The sequence below is a fragment of the Corapipo altera genome, unplaced genomic scaffold (genome assembly GCF_003945725.1).
Source record: "Corapipo altera isolate COAL_440 unplaced genomic scaffold, ASM394572v1 61167, whole genome shotgun sequence".
Classification (NCBI taxonomy): Eukaryota; Metazoa; Chordata; class Aves; order Passeriformes; family Pipridae; genus Corapipo; species Corapipo altera.
In genome coordinates this window covers 1911144-1934228 of record NW_020884949.1, presented here as the reverse complement: position 1 = coordinate 1934228, position 23085 = coordinate 1911144, and the positions used below count along the sequence as shown (strand labels likewise).

General features: G+C 40.1%; 1 protein-coding gene across 6 annotated transcripts in view; it reads right to left on the bottom strand.

The window, feature by feature from the left end:
- Positions 1–23085, bottom strand: part of PCSK5 (proprotein convertase subtilisin/kexin type 5) — a 257241-nt gene that overhangs the window by 143577 nt on the left and 90579 nt on the right. For all 6 annotated transcript variants that reach the window (XM_027662913.1, XM_027662918.1, XM_027662919.1 and 3 more), the window contains 2 exons: positions 16718–16806; positions 9904–10076 (listed from right to left, as the gene is read on the bottom strand). In XM_027662913.1, the coding sequence (XP_027518714.1) occupies positions 9904–10076; positions 16718–16806 (262 nt within the window). The remainder of the gene's footprint in view (positions 1–9903; positions 10077–16717; positions 16807–23085) is intronic.

The following is a 23085-nucleotide window of genomic DNA, read 5'->3' as shown; positions in this document are numbered from 1 at the left end:
ACAGATAACGCAAAGCTGAAAGTCCATGGCAGCAATTATGAAGTGCTACCAGAAGCCAGCCAAAGAGATTATTTTTTTTTAAAAAACAGTCTCCTTGGGTATTAGAAGTAAAAATTTATGAACAAAAGGAGACATTTCTGAGGCTATTAATTCGGTTGAGGTATCCACACTCTCGGAAAAAATTCATGTTTGTGCATCAAATAAATAAAAAAGCACAACTATGGTATTTATGAGGAAATCAGTAATAAGCCAAACAGATGTGCATTAATAAAGATACATGTTTGAGAGAATGTCCAAAAATGAGACCTATATTTTCATATTAGCAGTCATGTTTTTACTCTTAGGGAAACTAGGAAGTAAAGAAGTATTTCCTATTGCTGGAACACAGCAATAAATACACACATAATATATATAAAATGCAAAACTATATTACTATTTACAAAAAGTAGTTATTTTGTTGAAAAAGCAAGTGGTTGCTCAGAAAAGTAAGGTTTTGGCTACTTCTTTTAAATAAGAAAATGAAAGACAAAATAATTAATCAGGTTAAAAAAGGAAAAATGAATTTTATTAGGTCATAGGATATGATACCTTTTAAATACTGAAGTGGGAAAATATCTTAGCCTGAGTATAAAAAAATCCCATACGGAATGACCACAAGCACCTGCCCATTAACACAATAATTTCTGGGATATATCAGTGGAACAATTTGATATGTAGCCTTCATGTTGTGTATTTTTTACTTTACTCTTCAATGGAAAGACAGCCTTAACAGCTCCAAGATATTCCCCACAGAGCTATAATTAGTGCTTGAAGTGCAACCAAAAGAACTGGCTGAAACCTGAAATCTGAACATGTGGAATACTGGAATGAATTTCTCATTTACCTAAGCAAAAGTGAGGCAGCTTCAGGGCTGCAGGAATCACAGTTCTGCTTCAGGCTCTCTCTCCATAGTATCATTACCACTGTTGTTGGGTAACAGTGTCCAGTAACAACAAAGCCAGTTGTATGTTGCAAACACAATGTGATAACACAAGAGCAAAACTTCTGTTGTACAAGGAGTCTCTAGTTAATGATAGTTGAAATTGTCTCTGCATGCAAAGCCAAAGCTAACAGGCAGTGCATAGGAAAGCCACCAGCGTGAGGACTGGGTATGAGATGGATGTCACACGCAAGCACCCATTCTATCAAGCGGGTTCAGGCAGTTCTCATTGCCTTTATACTACTATCTGATTAAACACTCAAGAAAGGAGCCTATGGCCACCAGATCCACACAGCTGTTGTTTCACTACTTATGTCAGATGCCTCCTTATGCAAAACTTCAGGTTTAGAGATGTCTGTTTAACTTCCGGAGTTTAACAAAAACAACCTCAAATTTTCTGCAAATTCAACTCTTTTCACTAGATACACAGGAAAATGTTACTGCTCTACCTCTACGTCTGCAGACTGAGGGCTGCAGTAATGTACAGTTCATCTCCCGCAGCATTAATTTAAGAAGAAACAATGTACTTAGACTGTGTGAAAAATATTGCCCTCACAGTTTTGTGCCTTAAACTTAGGTTAAATTCTTTGCACAGAAAACTCTTGACACCAAACTTCCAGTAATTTCCATTCCAGAAATCTATTTTTTCCTACATGACACACAGAAGTATGTAGATACTGCTGTTGTTCAAATATGAGTAAAGTGGATATGTGATTTGATCACACAAAGAAACTAGATTCATGTTTCAAATATGCACTCTCTATAATGTATGTAGTGTATGGAAAGAGATTCATTTGCCAAAGCTGCTTTTCAGTATTGGTTTCCAAATTAGGATATACCGCACAAAAAGAACGGTGTGTGGGTTTTTATGTTCAACATATTACCTGTTTCAGGCTGGGTACACAAAACCAGAGAGACTTTTGACAAGTCCAAAACCAGTAACGCTATTCTGGCTTGTTACAACAGTTTCCATGTATGTGTGAGATGGGATGAGGTAACTAAACAGTTTTGGTTTCCAGTATACCTTGTGACATTGTAAGAAAAGTGGACATTTTGATATATATTTTCCTGTAACTCTCATTACAAATTTTACTGTCTGTTAGGACTTTTATATTCCATTGAATGCAACGTAAGAATGTTTCTGATATATTTTTTCTTTTCTTTGCATTTTTTTTGTACTACATGCTGACTGTCTGTGAAAAGGCTCATTTTTCACAGCAAGTAAAGGAGAGTAATTTTAAGGCTAGCTCTGTTTACTGATATCCAAAACAAAATAAAGCACATGGTATCAAAGATCATCTAAGTGTCACTGAGCCTAAAAATTACTTCATGTACTGGAAGGCAATATCCCTATAATTGTACTTTGTCTGAATACAGAAAGTTGCTAACTGTACAAACAAAGGATTGCTACTATTTGCTTAATGATGTGTTAAGGTTATCACCTAACCTCATTTTCTCTGGACAATCCCAGTTTGTAGAAAACTACAGCATATCAAGTATAAACCACATCTAAAGAGTCATTAAGGCATCATGAGATACATATATCAGCCAAATGCAACGTAGTAAGACCTAGAAACTAAGCTTATTGGTAAGACATACAGGAAGGTAGACAAACTGTTGCAAAGTGGTGACTTCGAAAGAGAGTTTAGGGTCATGGAAGATAGTCAACTGGCAATGAGCTACCCTAAAACAGTCTGCTTATTGGATTGGTCAGTAGGATCTATATGAACATGTCCATGCCATAGGGATGCTAAAACTTACATGCCCCACTATGGTATCCACACAGTGACAGAAAACAGAATGTGTTTCAGAAAGAACCAAAGGAATGAATGTGTTTTGCAAATTCTGACTAACAGAAGGAAACTGAATATACAAAGCATTACTGTAAAGGTTGTAGAAAAGATTTTAAAGGACAGTAAGGGGTATCAGTATTAATGGGAAAAAAAGGTTAAAATACAACACACACTTTAGAATTTCAGATAAATCTGTTAAGTTTTTGTCTGGTAACTTATTTTATGTAGAGGGATGTATGAGAACCAGTCTATCTGGCTTCCACAAAACATGACAAGCCCTAAAAGAAATCACTAATGAAACAAAAGAAAATGAACATTATTCCACAGGTGGAAGTGGAAATGGTTGTACTTGAAATGATATGGGCTCTGCCGGACAAACACAGGGATCAAAAAAGTTATGACTAGAGTATTTCAAGGACGAGCCAGGGAAACAAATTTATTAGGTGGTTTTGACATAAAAAAGAAAGAGCATCTAGTGAATCTAGTAATTGCAACCACCTGTATGCAAGGCAAGAATTCAGGCTGGAAGATGTGGAGAAGCAGTACTCTGATGATCAATGTGATGGACAGCCTAGTTTTTAAGTGACTAAAGAGTGTGGCTTGTTTGTCACATCGAAATGAAGTCTGAAAGGAGACTGTTCTAGAAATATATCAGAAACAAAAAAGGAAGGAGCAAAAGTATTTAAGCTGAGGCACAGTTCAGGCCTAGGAACAAAGGGACAGAAAACTGCACGAGTAAACCCAGTTGCAACTTAGAAGAAAGTCTCTAACCAATAGATTAGTGATGGTTGTGAAATAGTTTCCCAACAAAAACAGAGAAAGCTACACGATCATTTCCTGTCTTATATTCCTATGTTTCAATTTAATTTATCCAAGAGATCACTTGGCCGAAATCTGTAATTACTTGCATGTGGAGTTTTCTAACACCGTTAAGACACCCCAGAAATACAGCAAAAGTGGAAAGAAAAATAAGAAACTTAGATGAGTAACAACCTATACATTTTCAGTAGTGATGGTTGCCAGTGCCTTGTACAGCCATGGACATAAGACTTCAGTTAAGACTGGCTCTTTACAAAAGATGTACAGAAACCATAAATTAACAGATGAATCAGGAAAACAGAGATATTGATGAAGCAATAACTGGACGGAATTTTACTGATTGGACTTACGAGAAGGACAGGTCTAGATGACAGATGTTAGAACTATGAATATTATTTCAAGCCAATGGTGCTATGTCTTGTGACATCAGAAGGAATAAACACAATGTTAAAACATCATAGGACTTTTCTGAATTCTGGTTTATAATCAGCATCCACCTCTAGTACACAGCTGACAAAGTTTAACTCAGTATGTTGAAGTAAAAATAGCAACACATGTTAAGACTTTATATGAGAGATGCAATCAGGATACACAGTATATTTTCAAATCATATAAGAGAGAAATGCCAGGACCTAGCACTAGGTTACATCAGCATACTGGAAGACATATCTTCTGAAACCATCCCCAAACACAGCACTAATTCTTCTGATTGATCTTCACCAAGTAGTTTTTTGCCACCTAATTGAAAGTCCAACTAATTGCATAAGTCCAAGAGGTCTTATGCATACAAAATGTATCTACATATGATATATATGAGATATGCATGCACACAGATATGTGTTATTCACTTTCAAACAGCAGCTGTACAAGATGAGCAAACACAATACACAGTTTAAAAAAACCTCCGTGCATCACTTTAAATGTATTAAAGAACAGATATTTTGGAAAATATTTTGACACATTTGACTGGAAGTCTTCCTGAAGTAACTTCTGATTTTTGTAATGTAATTCTCTGGCAAAGCAAAACAGAATAACTCCACTTTGTGCAAGCAACACATCCTACTCAGAATGATGAAAAGATGTGATGGCAAGACAAATAAATTTAACAGAAACATCCGGGGTACAACACAGAGAGTATCACCTTTGGCTGGACACTTGTAAATGATGAGCAATCTCTTGCCACTTTTGGAGCAGAACCATATAGTAGTAGTAGTTGTATCAGCAGCAGTAGTAGTAGTAGTAGTAGTAGTAGTAATAATACTAATAACAACAACAATAATAATAAAATGTGAAATTATTTTTCTTAATTTTTCCTTTCCCTTTTTTTGTTTTTCTTCCTCTCTCCTGCATGTGGGTTGGAGGCTTCTGTAGTGATTGTGAGACAGCCTTTCTGTTCCCAGTAAGCACTTTGAACACACTCTGCAGCCAAAGTTGGTGAAGCGAGACAGATGAGAAGGGGCAGTGATGATGGGAGGCAAGGCATCAAGCTGAGTTTGCACAAGAGGTTCAGCCACACAGAATCTGGTCATTAATGTCCATCAAATATTTGGCTTGTGTCCAGCTTGCTTAACAGAATGGTGTCATGGCAATAAGATGAAGGCTTCTGTGCCAAAAGTTTCCACGTGGATTTCCCTTCCTCTCCACCCTCTTTATATTAAGGATGACCTGCCCTGTTGCTGATTTGTACTTTCTTATGGGTACTATAGAATGAACAAGCACGCAGCTGGTGAGATGTTTGGAGAGGTGACCTATTAGATTTTTTAAAGCCTGCAACACAGAACATCCACAGGGGTCATGCGTCCAGAAACTTGACTATAAGGTCTTTGCCAAACAGCAGTGAGAGAACAAGTCTGAATATCTGAAATGCATTCCTCTCCAAGTGATGTTGACACTTATTCCAGAATAACAGGCTTATTTGTATGAATACAAATGAACCAGCCCGAATGCTGCACTGCAGAGCCATGAATCAGCAAAAGCAAGTCCCTCAAGTGCATATAGCATTGTACTTATAGACTGTGAGAGATACAGACAGGCATCTTAAAATCTAATGGTACTTAAGATTTTATCTTTCTGAATCAAGGAAAGGCTTTTGTCTTCTCTCTTTTGTCCCAGATTTAGCACAGTCTTATTACATGATTTAACCATAATCATGTTTTGCAATGCTAAGCCTGTTTGTTCTTGAACAGAGGGTGAAATGTGATATTCAATATATTAATTCTGGATAGACCACCCTTTGTCAGATATTTTTTCAGGCATGTTCTGCATGATTACAATGGATTTTTTCTTAAGATTATTAGGTCTAATACTTCTAATACACTGGTATTGAAAACACAAGCCTTGAAAATTTTCCACCCTTATGGCTATACTATTGTCAACTGAAAGCATGATATAAAGGGAGTTTTGTATTTGCATAGAAATTGTTCCGCAGTAGAGTCTCTAAGCTTTCTCTTTGAACTCAAGTATGCAAATTTAATAGAATTAAACAAAATACCCTTAGAGATTACACAAAATCATGGTACTTGAGACAGGTTTAAAAACTGGTTTCCTCTTCCTTTACCTTGATCCTGGGCAGAATTTTTAAAGCATATTTAACTTATGGGTTAGGCTGTCATTTAATAAACTCATTTACCCTGAGTAACCGTTCTTTAAACAGATTTTTCTATTTTAATTCAAAGCATATATTATCTCTGTGTAACTACAGAAAAACTATGCAGTCATCTTTGTTATTATCTGCAGGATTTGGAAGGAGTAATCATAAGGTCCCAGATGATTGGAGGTTGGCGAATGTCACCCCAATCCACAAAAAAGGCTGCAAGCAGGACCCTGGCAACTACAGGCCTGTCAACCTGACCTCGGTGCCTGGCAGGGTTATGGAGCAGATCATCCTGAGTGCAATCACACAGCACCTTCAGGATGGACAAGAGATTAGACCCAGCCAGCATGGGTTTAGGAGGGGTAGGTCCTATCTGACCAACCTGATCTCTTTTTACGATCAGGTGACCCACCTGGTGGATGAGGGGAAGGCTGTGGATGTGGTCTATCTAGACTTCAGCAAGGCCTTTGACACTGTCTCCCATAATATACTCCTGGGAAAGCTGGTAGCCTATGGCTTGGACAAGTGCATCCTCTCCTGGATTAGGAGCTGGCTGGAGGGTCGGGCCCAGAGAGTGCTGGTGAATGGAGCTGCATCCAGCTGGCGGCCAGTCACTAGTGGTGTTCCCCAGGGGTCTGTGTTGGGTCCAGTCCTGTTTAACATCTTTATTGATGATTTAGATGAGGGGATTGAGTCCATCATCAGCAAATTTGCTGATGACACCAAATTGGGAGGGAGTGTCAACCTGCTGGAAGGCAGGAGGGCTCTGCAGAGGGATCTGGATAGACTTGAGAGATGGGCTGATTCCAATGGGATGAAGTTCAATAAAGCCAAGTGCCGGGTCCTGCACTTTGGCCACAACAACCCCATGCAGCGCTACAGGTTGGGCACAGAGTGGTTGGAAAGCAGCCAGGCAGAAAGGGACCTGGGGGTACTAATTGACAGGAAGCTCAACATGAGCCAACAGTGTGCCCAGGTGGCCAAGAAGGCCAATGGGATCTTGTCCTGTATCAAAAATAGCATGGCCAGCAGGAGCAGGGAAGTGATCCTTCCCCTGGACTCTGCGTTGGTGAGGCCACACCTTGAGTATTGTGTTCAGTTCTGGGCCCCTCAGTTCAGAAAGGATACTGAGGTGCTGGAGTGGGTCCAGAGAAGAGCAACAAGGCTGGTGAAGGGACTGGAGCATAAGTCCTATGGGGAGAGGCTGAGGGAGCTGGGGTTGTTTAGCCTGGAGAAGAGGAGGCTCGGAGGTGACCTCATCACCATCTATAACTACCTGAAGGGAAGTTCTAGCCAGGTGGGGGTTGGTCTCTTCTCTCAGGCACTCAGTAATAGGACAAGGGGGCACGGGCTTAAGCTCCGCCAGGGGAAATTTAAGTTGGATATCAGGAGAAAATTCTTTACAGAGAGAGTAATTAGGCATTAGAATGGGCTGCCCAGAGAGGTGGTGGATTCACCATCCCTGGAGATTTTTAAACGCAGATTGGACGTGGCACTGAGTGCCATGATCTAGTAAATGGACTGGATTTGGACCAAGGGTTGGACTCGATGATCTCGGAGGTCTTTTCCAACACAATCGATTCTATGATTCTATGATTCTGTAATAGCTCAGCAGATTTCAAAATAATAATACTTATAAAACACTGCATGAGCTGTTAATTGGAATAATATGCACTTAAGATAACCAGACATTTTTTAAATGGATCCCAGTCTCTCAGCAAACTCAACAAAAAACAGTGGCTCTTGCATCCATTTCATTTTTACTTAATGACTATAATAAATTAAATTAATAATTCAATTCACTTATACTTTACTCAAAGTTATTATTCAGCATTACCTTTGATTTTCCTAATTAAGTAAGAGGGCATAATTTACTTTTCAGATGCCTTTAAAAATTCTTGATAATTCCCTCTGCTGTTCCATTTTAAAAATGTGATTTACAGTTGTATGTGTATACGCATAATAAATTAAGAATACTGATCTTGAAACTTCCTGTAGAACAGAAAGAAGGTTTTGTCAAAGTTTCCTGTACTGATCTTATTTTAATTTACACCACAGATGCTATCCTAGATGGTCAGTATATTCAGTTCAATATTTCTGAAAAAGGGAAGTCAAGATCTGGACACAACATAATAAGCATATTTGTCTCCCTATTATTATTGCACAATTACTGTGACTGCTTAGGGAAATCTATGTTTGGCTGTATATCTAGTCACAACCTTGAACAATGATCTCATTTTATTAATATTTTTTTAAAAAGGAAATTAATCTTTTCTTCTCCCAAAAAAGAAAACTAATCTTTTCTTCTTCCATTTGCCACATCTTTTAAAATGACACAGCTTCCGACAATGAAATGAAATATAGAAAAAATACCTTTGCCTGAACATGGGAAGGCACAGTTTATTAAAAAGAGAGAGAACAGGTTCATCTTGAAGTAATTTTCGGTCTGGAAACAGCCTATTAGGGAAGGTGGTAATTGCAACACACATTTACAATCTTTCAGTCTATATCATATTTTAAAGGATGAAAACGAGAGAGTAACCTTAAATGTTTTGCATTTCTTATCAGTACATTTTCATGTAAGTTTTAAAAAGAACTTCTACTTCTTGAGTAGAAATGAAAATGTGTTTGTAGTCAGAGCCAGACAAAATATCCAAATATGGAAATATTTAGGTCTACTCAACTCTTCATGGGCACCTAAAGGCAGAATAAGATGCTGATAAAATGAAATAGAAAATAAATTGCAAAAATAATAATTTGACTTGCATTAAATATGACTTCTACTATTTCTCAAAAAAATATAGCATACTTTTTCCACACTGTTATCAGAAAAAGACTACCTCCGAATTTTAAAATTAAATACTGTGTTTCCACTATAGACTGGTACTTACTTAAAATATAGAACAATGGTAAAATTAAATTCATCTCGGTTCTGTAGGCTATCTTATATTACTGCTAATAATAACAATGGAATAATAATGTTCGTAGGCAAGATTCTTGATTTATATCATATTTATTCCCAGCTTGAGTGCTTTGAGATTTCAATAAGGAAATGACTGAGTCCTTCTGGTACAGAAATTCAGGCTGAGCTTTTCACAGTTGTCTTCCCTACAGGAAATACGACATTTAAACTAACACATATACATGTTTAAACATAAAACTTTTTTTGACAAGTTCTCCTGCATTCTGCAGTTCCATTAGTGTCTCCTTAATCACAGTATTGTGAGTTCTCTGAGACCAGACAAAAACACTAAAAGAAACATGGCTGTAGACTTTCTTTAGACCTCAACTTCTTATACTAAGAAATCAAGTGAAACAAATCAATGAAAGAAAGGAAGGAAAACAGAAAGAAAAGCAGTCAAAGGTTTTGCTTTAGAATTTCCTTACCACTCAGATTTGATGAGCTGGCACTGCTGTGCAAGTACCATTTTTCAGTCATCTTATCTTTTGTAGAATTACATCACTACTTCAGAGTAGTTTTAAGGACTCTGATGATGATGTATTTCAGTTGAAAATGAACAGAGCTGATACCTCAGGACTGACTACTAGGTCACTATCAAAGGAAAATGCATTTTTAGTTTTATGCAAAGGAAGTTTTCTTCTTTCCTTCAGAATCCTTTCCTTTTCCCTATGCTGTGCACTTGCACATACTGGGCACAAGTACCCTTTTACTTGCACATGAGAGCAGATCCAGGAGATGCACTTTGATGTGAACTTACCATTCTGATGCCATTCTCAAAGGCCTGACGTGCTAGAGAAGCAGGACCATCCACAGTCTTACCATCGTCATCAGGCCCCCAGCTGGCACTGTAAATGTGGATGTGCTGGGGATTAAGGCTTAGAGACTTGGCTTCTACCATATCTGTCACATCTCCATCCAGCATCCGTACACCTTCAGAACAAAAGATACAATGAACACGACTGACCAACTCAGAATGTTTGTTATTTGTTTTCCCCTGGGGAAAATTGTTGTGTATAACATTAGAATGAATGATTATAAGAATTTCTAATGTTGTTAGAGAAAAGAAGCAAAAAATCTGTTTAAATATATATTTTTCCATGGAAAAATATCTCTTGATGAAAAAAAAATATAAAAAGGTTGAAATATTTTGGTCCTTCTTCATGTTTTAAAAGTTATCTACATGTAATTTATCCATTATACAGCCTTCAAAGTTCCACAGTAGAGTTTTAGGCTAAAGAAAATTTAAAAAATACTTGAACCTTGAAATGTTTGCATGTGTCACTTAAAGCTAACAAATTATTTTCTTTCTCGTTTTATACTGCATTGAACCTGCAGCATCTACTTTGAGTCATTCACAGTTCTAACCATGTTAACAGATGTAATAAAAGGATCTCTACTGACAAATAACCTTGGGATTATTCCTTCATGTATGAGGCCACAAGGAAGAAACTGGGGAGAACTCTTGCTGTACACAACAAGTACCACACAGCGTAGCAAGGCAATTACAGGAAGTTATGAATAAATATGTAACATTATTCAACCTGAAATTACAACATTGTGAATATCCTTCTCTTGCAGAAGCTGTTTTTTTAAGGTATAATCTGAAATTCTTGTGTTAAAAGAATCCATTCATGTGGCTTTGGACAAGTCAATGTGCCAGCACTTCTAAAGTGAAAAGCCTCATGATGTTTTATGATTACTAGATTGAATAAAGTAGGTTAAAATCTGAAAACCGAGAAAGACTGGAAGTTGTTCTTTTGACTAACTCTAACACTTTGACTATAGTTAAATCTGACTGATAAAACCACCAATGCCAGTTTTAACCTGAAAAAGAAAAAGGACCTACATACAGTTAGTGTGACATGTGATCAAAGGGAGGCTAAATATTAAATAAAAATTTAATATAACTCTATGATAATACAGAGGAATTATTACTTCCAAAATGAACAAGCCAGATGCCATCCCCTTTAAAAGGCCACTGCTATTTATAGGCCAAATTTACATATTTTTAAACAGACACATTTCATTTTGCTTATGAGCTCAGATTAAAGAAACTTTTCTTGTTTACCAAGACTTTAACTTCCAATTAACAAAAGGCATAGGGGTTGCTTTGTTGAAAGAAGACTTATCTTTCTCCTTACTCTATTTGACTCAAAAATGAAAAGTGACTGTATTTCTCAGTTCACACAAAAGTTGCCCATGTTTTGTGAGATAATAAACTTTTACAAACTGTGATTGCACTATGGACTGTATGAAAAAGAGTCATTAAACCAGTTCTGGGATTCCAGTTTTTTTTTTCTACCTCAGAATAATCTAAGAAAATTAATGCTGGGTGGAAGTTGTGTTCTCAATTTCTTTAAAGCACACTAAAATATTAATTATTAAAAAATCAGTTCTAAATAAAGACAATAAAGGTACATTGGTTTTGAAAGAAGGAAAATAAAACTTTATGGCTCTGTAACTGTGTAGCAAGCCTAAATGCTATATACAACTGGTGAACAGTAATTCCAAATTCTGCCACCGGCACCTAAATTAATTCACACCAGAATTTTTTTGCTGATGGTGAAGTGGTCTACTCTAAACCAACAGTGACAAGGCTGTGACTTAGGTGTTGTTCTCTCTGTCCAACAACGGACAGACACGCTTCAAAGCTATTGGCCAAGATAAACTGTGTGAGGTTCAACAAGGCCAAGTGCCAGGTCCTGCCCCTGGGTCTGTCATGGTTTGAGATAGCCCCAAAATCTAATTCCATGACAGGTCATAACAACCCCAGGCACCACTACAGGCTGGGGGAAGAGTGGCTGGAAAGCAGCCCAGGAAAAAGGACCTCCATGTGCTGGTCAACAGCCAGCTAAACGTGAGCCAGCAGTGCAGCCAGGTGGCCAAGAAGGCCAATGGCATCCTGGCTTGTATCAAGAATGTGTGGCTAGAAGGACTAGGGAAGTGATCGTACTTTTGTACTGGGCACTGGTGAGGCTGCATCTCAAGTTCTGTGTCCAGTCCTGGGCCCTTCACTTCAAGAAAGATATTGAGATGCTGGAGCATGTCCAGAAATGGACAACAAAGCTGGTGATGGGCCTAGAGAGAGTAAGTCATACAAGGAATGACTGAAGGAGCTGGGGGTGTTTAGTCTGGATAAAAGGAGGCTCAGGGGAGACTTTATCTCTCTCTACTATTGTCTGAAAGGAGACTGTAGCAAGATAGGGGTTGCCCTCTTCTATCAGGCAACTAGTGACAGGATGAGAGGACACAGTCTCAAGCTGCACCAGAAATGACTAGATGAGACGCTAAGTGCTGTGGTCTAGTTGACAAGGTGGTGATCAGTCAAAGGTTGGACTCAGTGATCTTAAGAGCTCTTTTCCACTCTAAATGATTTTGTGATTCTGTGAAAGATGACTTTGAATAACAGACATCTTACTGGCTATTTACAATGAAAATAATCTTCCTTCCTTCCTTCCTTCCTGCCTTCCTTCCTGCCTGCCTTCCTTCCTTCCTCCCTCCCTCCCTCCTCCCTCCCTCCTCCCTCCCTCTTCCCTCCCTCTTCCCAATGTCTGTAGTACTTAATTCTGCTGATCACAAAACTTTCATACTGCATTTGGCACGTGGTGATAGGGTAACAAAAGCTGTCCAGAAGGCAATTAAAAGACTGCATTTGCAGACTGTTCTGCCTAAGACTTTAGAGACCTGCAAACTTTTCCCAACATTTGCAGTAATTCCCAAATTATAAGTGGCATTTAACTCAGAACAAAATTTCAGTGAATCACGGAAAACATGGAAAACTGAGCTGAAAGCAAATTTTCTTTTAAAATGCTTGTTTTTAATCAGCATCTGCCTTAAACTTAAAGAAACAGCTAAACTAATTCCTCATCAACTGATGACAATATACACCTGTTGTGCCATAATTCAGTGTAACTGTTTTCCCATCAGGACTTGAGCCCAGTCAGGTAGCTAAGCACCCAAATCCCCACAGATGCTTTGCAATTTCCACAATCAGTTTGCAACAATAATAGCATGCTAACCAATTTTTCCTATAAAAAGTCTCACAAGCTCTGTACATGGTAACTTGTTTTGTGTGATCACTGCAGAGAATAACTTTGAATAAATGATCCAGCCCTTTGGTGTACTGGTTTGTCTTGTAGTAAAAGGGACTGTAGCTTAGCTAACCAAAAACTTTCACAATTTTTTATAAGAAACTTGTCACAACCTGTAAAAAACTGAAGGTCCAGATCATAATTTTACTCAAATTTTCTCTTTGGCAGATTACATCCTCACTTACACCATTATAAGAGAAAGCTTAGACTTTCTAAGAATCCTGTTTTTTACCTATTTGTTGTCAGAAGTTCTTAAATGTTCAGAAATGAGAAAAGGAAGACAAACACTTTTAGGAAAAAAGGGAACATTATTGATGGGTGCCTTGTTAACAACTTCCGATCATAAAGATCATTAATTGGATTTGTTCACCTGCCAGTATTTGATGGAACAGACTTTTTTCCCTTTTGCTTTATCTCCTTTGGATCCCTTATGCATCCAGAAATGCTTTTTGGTTTGAAGTAAAAAATACTTATCTTGATGGAACAAATTCAACATCACAACCTGTCAGCAGGTGCTTCGCTATACAAGGAGAATGTAATTGCTTTACCTTAACTCTAGTTTCTTCTTCAAGAAAGCCCCAGGAGAGTCTTTAAATCCCTGGGAAACAAGCAAGCTGAATACTAGTTCAGCATGATATGATTCGATATTTTTACACTTTATCTGGCCTGTGGAAAGGGAACACAGCCATTGCACATTCAAATGTGTAGCTTATGGCTTTTCTGAGGCATAGCAAATACAGGTCAGCAGCAGCAAAACTCTTACGTAAATTCAACTAGTGGAAGAGGAAGCTTAACATCAAGGCCATGCCCAAGCTGTTGCAAGTTGTGTGACTATTCCATTCACAAATCAAACTTCTCCAGAAGCCATCTCTTATCTCTATCAGTGCACTAAGTCTCTTCTGATTCTGGTTTGACAACTCAACAAATCTGATTTCATAGCTGCTGGTACATGGTGAAATGCCATGTCCACATGAGACAACCTGTTCTTCTGCCATAAACTCACTCGCTTGACCAGTTCTGATTTTCTAAATCATTCTGACAGGGTAGTAGTTTTTTGCAGGCAGGCTCTCCACCTGAGGGGAATTTTTTTTCCTGCATCACTCTAACCTTATTGTTGTGGGTTGAGATAGCTGGGTTTTTGGTAGTGGGGGTGGTTACCTAGGGTGGCTTTGGTTAGAAGCTGCTAGAAGTCTTCCCCCCAATGATAGATGGCTACAGGAGGGACTTCCTACTCCTGGCCAAGGGAGAGCCAATAATCACACCTCTGTGATAACATATTTAAGAACAAGCTGTTGTGCATAAGAATTTTTTAAGCCAGGGGAGAGCTGACCAAAGCTCCCGGGTGGCTCTGCCACCTCCCCCACAGTGGGGGCGGGGGAGGGTTGGGGGGAAGGTGGTGGCAGCCCAGCCCAGACCTCTTGGCACCTAGCCCAGAGCAGGCACCGGTGGTCCCTGTGAAGGGGTGGCCGGGGTCGGGGCTGGGGCCGGGCCCGGGACATGCGGCCCCATGGAGAGTGGCTCCATAGCTCCCGGGCCTACCCTGCGAGCAGCCCATGCTGGAGCCCATCCTGCCCAAGGAACCAAACAGCACCGTGAGCGCCAAAGCCCAAGGTGAACTGTGAGGAGGGGTGAACGGGGTGTCCTGCAGGCTAGGCCAGGGTGGCAGAGTGGCCCCTGCTAGCAGGCACTGCCCTCCATTTCCCTCCCTGGGCGAGTTGAGCCGGACTGGGCTGGGGCGGCCTGCCATGGTGCAGCCAAGCCCATGCGGGAACAGATGGATGCATGGAAGAAGGCCGTTATCCCCCGTGGAAGGCCCAGGATGGAGCAGAGTCCTTCAAGAGACTTGTGGCCCATGGAGAGGAAAATCCATGCTGGAGTAGGTTATTCGCGGGTAGGACTCATGAACCTGTGGGGGATTTACAACAGTACAGCGCATCCTATGAAGGACTGCATCCTATGAAGGATGGAGAAGTGACTCTTGCGACAGTAAATATGGAAAAACTACTGCCTGAGGGATGGACCCACGTTGGAGAGATATGTCAAGGACTGTTACTCATGGGAGGGACCCCATGGAGCAGGGGAAGGACTCAGAGTTATGCCCCTCCCTGTAACCCGTGGTGAAGACCATGGTGAAACAGGTTGTCTCCCTGTAGCCCATGGAAGAGTGACCTACAGGACAGCAGATTTGGATGAACTGTTGCCCGAGGGGTGGACTTGTCTCCCTGCACTGCTGCAGGGGGAGGAGGGAGAACATGGAGGGGTGGGTGGAAAGTGTGTTTAAGACTGTTTTATTTCTCACTCTTTAGATCTTATCCTATTAGTAATAATTTTTAGTATTAACCCCAAGTTGAGTTTGTTTTGCCTGTGTGACCTCTCCCAGCTCAGAGTGACTTTACTAGGTGCCTAGAATCCGGTCAAGGTCAACCCACAACACTTACACTGGATCAGGTATTGTCTACCCTCTTGAAGCCAGCAGGAAAACAGAAAGCTGACATGAGGATGTTGATGTGTGCTTTGGCTAATCTGAAATGTAGATGTGCTCACATTTGATTTGGATCAAACTTGTACTGATCTAGTAGAGAACAGATGCAGTATTATTAATTGCAGAAACACGGCCTCAACTCTGCCTGCTCATATTTTTGAACTGTTCTCTGGTATATATACAGGTAAAAATGCTTCTGTTTTCACAGATGGGCTCTATTTTAGGTTCTATTTCAAAAATCAAGTTAATGAGTTTGAGCTACAGGTCTTTCTACTGAAAGCCAATATACCAATCCCATGACTTCATCTAAAGTTCAGGATAAAACTTCACTAGAAGTGTTACAACCTGTCACAGAGAGGCAACATCCTAGGAGACATATAGATGACATCTTGATAATCATCACCACAAACTAAACTAAAGATCTTTACTGAGCAGCCAATGACTACGAATTCACAGAAACCTCTCGGAACTCTTGGTTGAATGAACAAAAATGTGCGATTGAATCTTGTTTCCTAGGCAATAATCTGATCATATAGAGGGATCAAAAGAACATTCTCTCCAACCACAGCCAAACAACACAATAATGCATTATGTTTTGACAGTGTTTTTTGGAAACAATATGCAAGGCAATATTCCTGATGTGTGCATTTACTTATGGTTTGTCAAAGTTCACCGCTTAGAGCTCTGAATATGTGAGAAAACCCAAATGTCCTAATTCTGGGGTTTGTGTTTCCATCAAAAGCCTCACCTTTCTATTTTTTTGGTTTGTACTGAGAGGCAGTGTTCCAGAGAGCACTGCAGAAGGGCCACTGCACACAAACTCCTTCAGTACCGATACTGAACAACCACTCCACAAGTGAGCTTTACTTGCTAACACAGCTAGGTTTGTTGTCCATACAAATCTCCTTCTCTTGTTGAGAAGGGTCTGAATGCACCATTTATCACAAATAGCTCTTTGGTTACTTTTTTTGTTTTTGGTGGGAGATTGTTTCACATACCTCCAATCTTGGCATTAAAGGCGATTCCTACTGTGCAGTGTGAGTTGTTTGCCGTGGCTGCCACTTCTCCAGCACAACGGGTTCCATGCCTGCAGTCAGACAAACATTTTTCCAAGTAAGCATAAACCACTGGGATTGAAGGCTTGGACTTTGGTTATTCTTAGACGCTAAATGCACAACTATCCACAATGTCTTGCACTACTCAAGCCCTTATAGCAATTTATACCTATGTTAACAGTATTCCTCTGAACACATTTTAACATCATTACCACAATCACATTAAATTCTTCATGCCTACTGGAAACACATACACTTTATAATAAAGACATACAGTGATGATACATAATTCACAGCAACAGAGAGGAGTCTTAGATATCAGTTCTTGATTTTGAACCAGATCTTACATTTAGACAAAATGTTTGTCCAGCATTCGCTCACAACCACTTGTATTGCTAGTATGTGTATCCCCACCCAATCTCTAGTGGGCATACTCTTCCCCAAGGAAGATGAGATTGCACTAATGCCCACAATGTTGTTTAGAGATAAGCCTAAGACCGGCTGTATGCCAGGTATGCTCAAAGCTTCTGTATAGGCATGTCTTGGCTGTGCCTTGGGCCAACTCTGCAAGCCTGTTGTCCTTCTAGAAGCAGAAAAAACATCTGAAGCACCCTTCACCAGTAGAGGTATACTAAGGGCCTGGAAGCAGAGCTGAACTGCAAGTGTACAATCTCAAGAAGATGCTGAAGGAAAACACAAAATCTCCAGTGTTTGCTCAGTCCCTTCCCCACTGTGCAAAGCCCCAGTGGTATGCCTTGCCCACCCCTGATCCATGCTCTCTACCAGGTGACAGTGGTCATCCATAATGTCCCCATGGCAGGAAAGCAGTGCCTGCTTTTTGTGATTTTTGTGGCAACATGGGTTTCACAGTGTGTTTTCTACCAGTAAATCATGCCCTCACCCTTGTGCAGTTAAGCAGCTCCATTGCAGAAATGTGACACAAGCAAGAAGGAGCAGGCAGGGAACTTTAGAGATGTGCTGTGGAGAGGAGATACAGAGTTTCAGACCAGACAGGAAAAGAGATGGGGAGTCGATGAGACAAAGATATCAAGATAATATAAGGCTTCAGTACCCATAAAGAAAGAAGTTTAAAAAGTCAAAGCAAAAAATAAATAACAACATAGCAAGCTTTAGAGAAGGCTAACAAAGGTCAGTTGTGTACACAGGTACTCTTCTGCTGGTGCTGGTGGACAGACTGCTTACATACACATCTGGAGAACACAAGTGTGTTTGAAGTAAAGGTGATGTTTATTTAACAGACAAGAATCAGTGTTGCTTTCCCCTGGTAGAGCTTGTTTTGGGTAGAGTCACTCCTTATTTCATTATTATTAGCATAACTTCTTCCCGCTATCTTTTTGAGACACTTAAATGGGAAACACTAAGGTAACTTGTTTGGAATAGATTAATATAAAACAAGAAAAATAACAAATAGGCCTAGGAAAAAAAGAGAGGAAATGAAAAAAATTAACCAATGCTAAATTGTTAGAATTTCAAAGAAGATAATTTTATTTATTAGACAAGTAAGATACACATAATCTATGAGAAAAGTGTAATCGTTATTCACAAAATCAAAGTGACAAGTTGTATACTGATAAATACTAAAGCTGGATAAAGGTTTCACAATTATATGTATATCTCAACTAATTTCCTGTCACAATTCATTATTTGGTCACCAAACTTGACCAGAACATTTTTCAAGACTAAATTTGAAGCTTATTTTTCATATGAAGACTAATTTTAAAGTCTAATTCTTCTTTATTTGAAGAAAGCCTATTTGACTTTAATTGATAAACCAATGTCTTATTCATTTGCTGAATTATTTTGAAAAGCCTGAAGTAAATAGCTTCAGTAAGTAGCTCTGTGTTTGAAGTAGTGTCTTTTAAAAATGCATTAATATTTAAAGGAAAATGTCTGTCTTAAGAATTCTTTACAAGATCCAATTCCCAAACATCCCTTCTTCTCATTAGGATTTTGTTGGGTGTCAATATAAGTTTTGAGGTGTTATCACTAAAATATCAAAGCACATACGACTACACTCTGGAAATATAGAAATACCTGCACACATCAGCTCAGTGCAGATAATTTATTAATAAATCATTCCCTGCCTGGTGAAACGCATGTGGCTGCAGCTTCCCAGAGGGAGATTGTATTGCCAAGAAATCCTTCATGGGTACCAAGTCTGAGAAACAGTGATGAGAGGAAGGTTTTTCAGTAGAGAAAGTGAACAGACAGAAGCTACACTTGGAGGAGGGAGAGTTTCTGAAGAAGAATGGCAGAAACAGCTCAAACATCTCCTTGGTTCCGAGTACAGGGATACCTGCTACTTCGACAGCTACATCCAATGAGCCCTGTTGAGAGGGTTAGATTTCCACTGTATCATCAAACACACTAGTCACCCCAGGGCCAAGTACAGTGTGCAACACCACTTCTACTAAGACCTGATGGGATGCCGTTTTCTTTTTTGCACTGGAGTTAGCAGGGCTGATTGATAGAGCTTTAAACTAGATTGGAAGGAGGAAAGAGACAAAATCAGGCTTGCCAGTGATAATGCAATGGAACACCAAAATTTGAGGGATTTAGTGCTAGTGAGATCCTTCAGTCTGCTTCCCAATGTGTTGGCTACAATGAACTGCACTTGAAATGTTCCTAGCACCAACATATCCTGCATGAGAAACAAGCAAGGGGAGACAGAAGCTTTGACCCAGTCCAAGAGAGATGGTATCACTGGCATAAGCAAAACCTTGTGGGATGAGTTCTGTGACTGAAGTACCATGGTGGATGGTTACAGACTCTGCAGGAGGGATAAGGCAGGGCAGGCAAGACAGGGTAGTAGTAGTATATGTAATGGAAGGGCTGGAATGTATGGCGCCTGCAGCTGGAAATGCCACATGAAGAGCCTCATAATGAGGACTAAGGGACAAACAAAGTTGGTGTAATTGTGGAGGTCTACCATAAGCCAGCCAGCCAGAATGATGACAGTGATGAGTTAAATCTTTAAGGAACTAAGGGACATCTCCAAAGCGACTGCCTTGTCCTTATGGAGGACTTAAATTCCCAGATATTAACTGGGAATACCATACAGCTCGTACAAACAGGTCCAAAAGATTCCTAAAATACCTGTATGATAACTTCATGGTACAGGTACTAAGAGAGATGACTAGAAAAGCTGCCCTCCTTGATTTGTTGCTTTGATTTGATTTGTCAAAAGAGTGGGGTTCTTGATTTAAGTGGTAATAGGTGACCATTTTGGCCACAGAAACCATGCAGCAATCTCTGATAACAGGACAGTGCCATCAAAACTTCAATCCTGGATATGAGGAAATCAGATTCAGGCTGCTCAAGGAAGTAGTCAGTAAGATTCCCTGGGAAAACGCTTTTGAAGGCGCTGGTGTCTATCTGTGCTGGTCACTTTTTAAGTACCACTGCCTAACAGAACAGGAGCAGGTGATTCCAAAATATCAGAAGTCAAGTAGACAAGGTAGAAGGTCAGCTTGACTGAGCAGGGATCTTTTTCCAGAGCAAAGCCAAAGAAAGAAAGTGTATGGCTAGTGGAAGCAAGGTCAAATGACATGGGAGGAATAAAGAGATGCTGCTTGCCACTGTACAGAGAAAATTCATGAGAACAAAGCTCAATTAGAGTTAAAGCTGGCCAATATTGTGGAGAAAATCAAAATATTTTTTAATATGTCAATAGCAAAAGGCACTGCATAGAAATAACATTGGCCCATTATACAGTAAGAAGTCTCACAAAAAGGGACATAGAAAAGGCAGAGATGTTTAATACTTTCTTCTCTTCTGTCTTTAACACTGATGATGCACTGTTAATTGCATTCTACATTTAAAATGGAAATTAAAAAAATTGTTTTATTAATTTCAAGGTCATATGTATAAAAGTGCACTTCTTACAATCACTTCCCACTGTATGAATTAATAATATATGAAACTTAATGTGTTTTTAATAGGTTACCTTTTATGGATCCCTTAAGTAATAATTTGTCATGCTTTAGGAATGGTACTCCCCAACTCAGTGCTCTCACTAAGACTCTCCAAACCACACTGATGCTCTTGCTCCCCTGTTTTCCCCTCCCCTCCTTGTTGCGGCAGGATGAGAGGAGAATTGGAAAATTGCAAAATGCAAAGATCACGGGTTGAGATAAGAACAATTTACTGGAAACACTAATAAGAAAATGAACGGTAATAGCAACAATATAATGAATAGAGGGTATAAGAAAAGTAATGATTCAGATGGAACACTCCCCCTTCCCCTTGATACAATATCAGATGGCTCCCTCAACCATGTTTTCTTGACCAGAAGGAACTCCTTCCCCCTGGAAGACAGTCCCATTCCCCTGCCCCTGACAGTGATGTGAGGTGGTATAGAACAACCTCCGTGTCCCAGACATGCCTCCTCCTAGCTGCTTCAAAAATTCACCCTGTCCTGGCCAGAACCAGGACATTACCCCAGAGCCTACACCTTCCAACTATATACATTTATATACATATATACATATATACACAAGCACAGATATTATTTCCATAGTGAACTGCTGTTCCTCTAAGGTGTCTGCTGACTTTATTTACTCCATGACTGTGAGTTCTATCCATCCTAGATGTCTTCTGGGGCTTCCAGGAAGGCTGGTGTGCTGTCAGGAGGTTGTAAGCTGGATCAGGAGCTCACGACTGGTATATCTGGAGCAGTTCATACTCATTGTCCATGGTTATGGCATCCAATGGCAGTGTCATTCAGCAACCAATATTACAGAATTGAAAATTACAGACTGTTCTCCCCCAAAAATCAAATCCCCTTGAGGTACACATCATGTCTCCCCATCCCTCTGTATTACCCACCAAGTGCACTCAAGTCCTTGAGCAAAACCAATCCCACAGATGGGTTTGTCTTTGCTTGAGGCAGGTTTCCCTAACACATTCCTCAAGTGCACCATGGGGACTTAATCCCCTTCTATGGTATGTGGAGGTTTTGATTGGGCAGGGCCAGCTCTATTGGTAGAGTCTCCAGTGTTATCTAACCAGGTGGCCTTTGCTAAATACAGATCTCAATGCTTGAAGGTCTCATTGCTTTCAGTGTGGTTTTTAACAGTCCATTGTACCATTCAATTTTCCTAGAGGTGAGTACATGATAGGGAATATGATACACCCACTCAAATCCATGCTCTCTGGCCCAGGTGTCTATGAGGTTATTTTTGAAATGAATCCAGCTGCCCAGCTCAATTCTTTCTGGGGTGCCATGTTGCCACAGAACCTGCTTTTCAAGGCTCCTGGCAGGGGTGTGAGGCACAGGGTATGTCTCCAACCACCCGTGGATACTTTTACCATTGTAAGCATTTACTGCTTGCCTTTGCAGGTTTGCAGAAGCGTGATACAATCAATCTGTCAGGCCTCCCCATATTTATATTTTTACCATTGTTCATCATACCCCAGAGGCTTAACCCACCTGGCCTGCTTGAGTGCAGTACATGTTTCAGAGTAATGGAAAACCTGGGAAATACTGTCACAAGCCCATCTGTTCATTGCACCTCTTCCCTGATGACCTGAGGTGTCCTGGGCCAAACAAGCCAGAAATAATTCACCCTTATGTTACCAGTCCCGATCCACCTGAGATACTTTAGTCTTGACAGCCCGATCCACCTGTCCATTGTTGTGATGTTTTTCAGTAGCCCAACTCTTGGGAGTGCATCTACATGACATATTTTACAGCCAACTTCTCTACCCAGGCAGCGATGCCTTGCCACAATTCAGCAGCCCAGATGGGTTTTCCTCTGCGTTGCTAATTCATCTTTTTCCATCCCCACAGAGCATTTGCTACCATCTGCGAGCTGGGAGTAGAGATAGAACACCACCCATTTCTCTTGTTAAGTGGTATCTAAAGCCAACTGGACAGCTTTCAGCTCTGCAACTTGACTTGATCCTCCTTGTCCCTCAACAGCTTCTGTGACTCACTGTGTAAGACTCCATAGAGTATCAAAAATTCCACTTTTGATGTATCTCTACAATACAGCAGGAATTGCCAGTAAAGAGAGTTGATTACATGGTAGGGCCTCCTCAGCATGTGTCACCTTCTCCTCCTCCTCTTCTGATACTACCCTGAAATTTTTGCTTTTGGGTCAGTTTGTGATGACTTCCAAGATCCCTGAGTGACTGGGGTTTGCTATTTGAGCTCATTGCGTGATTATTGCAATCCACTTACTCCACGTAGCATCAGTGGCATGTTGTGTGGAAGGGACTTTCCCTTTGAACATCCAGCCCAACACTGGCAGTTGGGGTGCCAGGAGGAGCTGTGCTTTGGTGCCAGT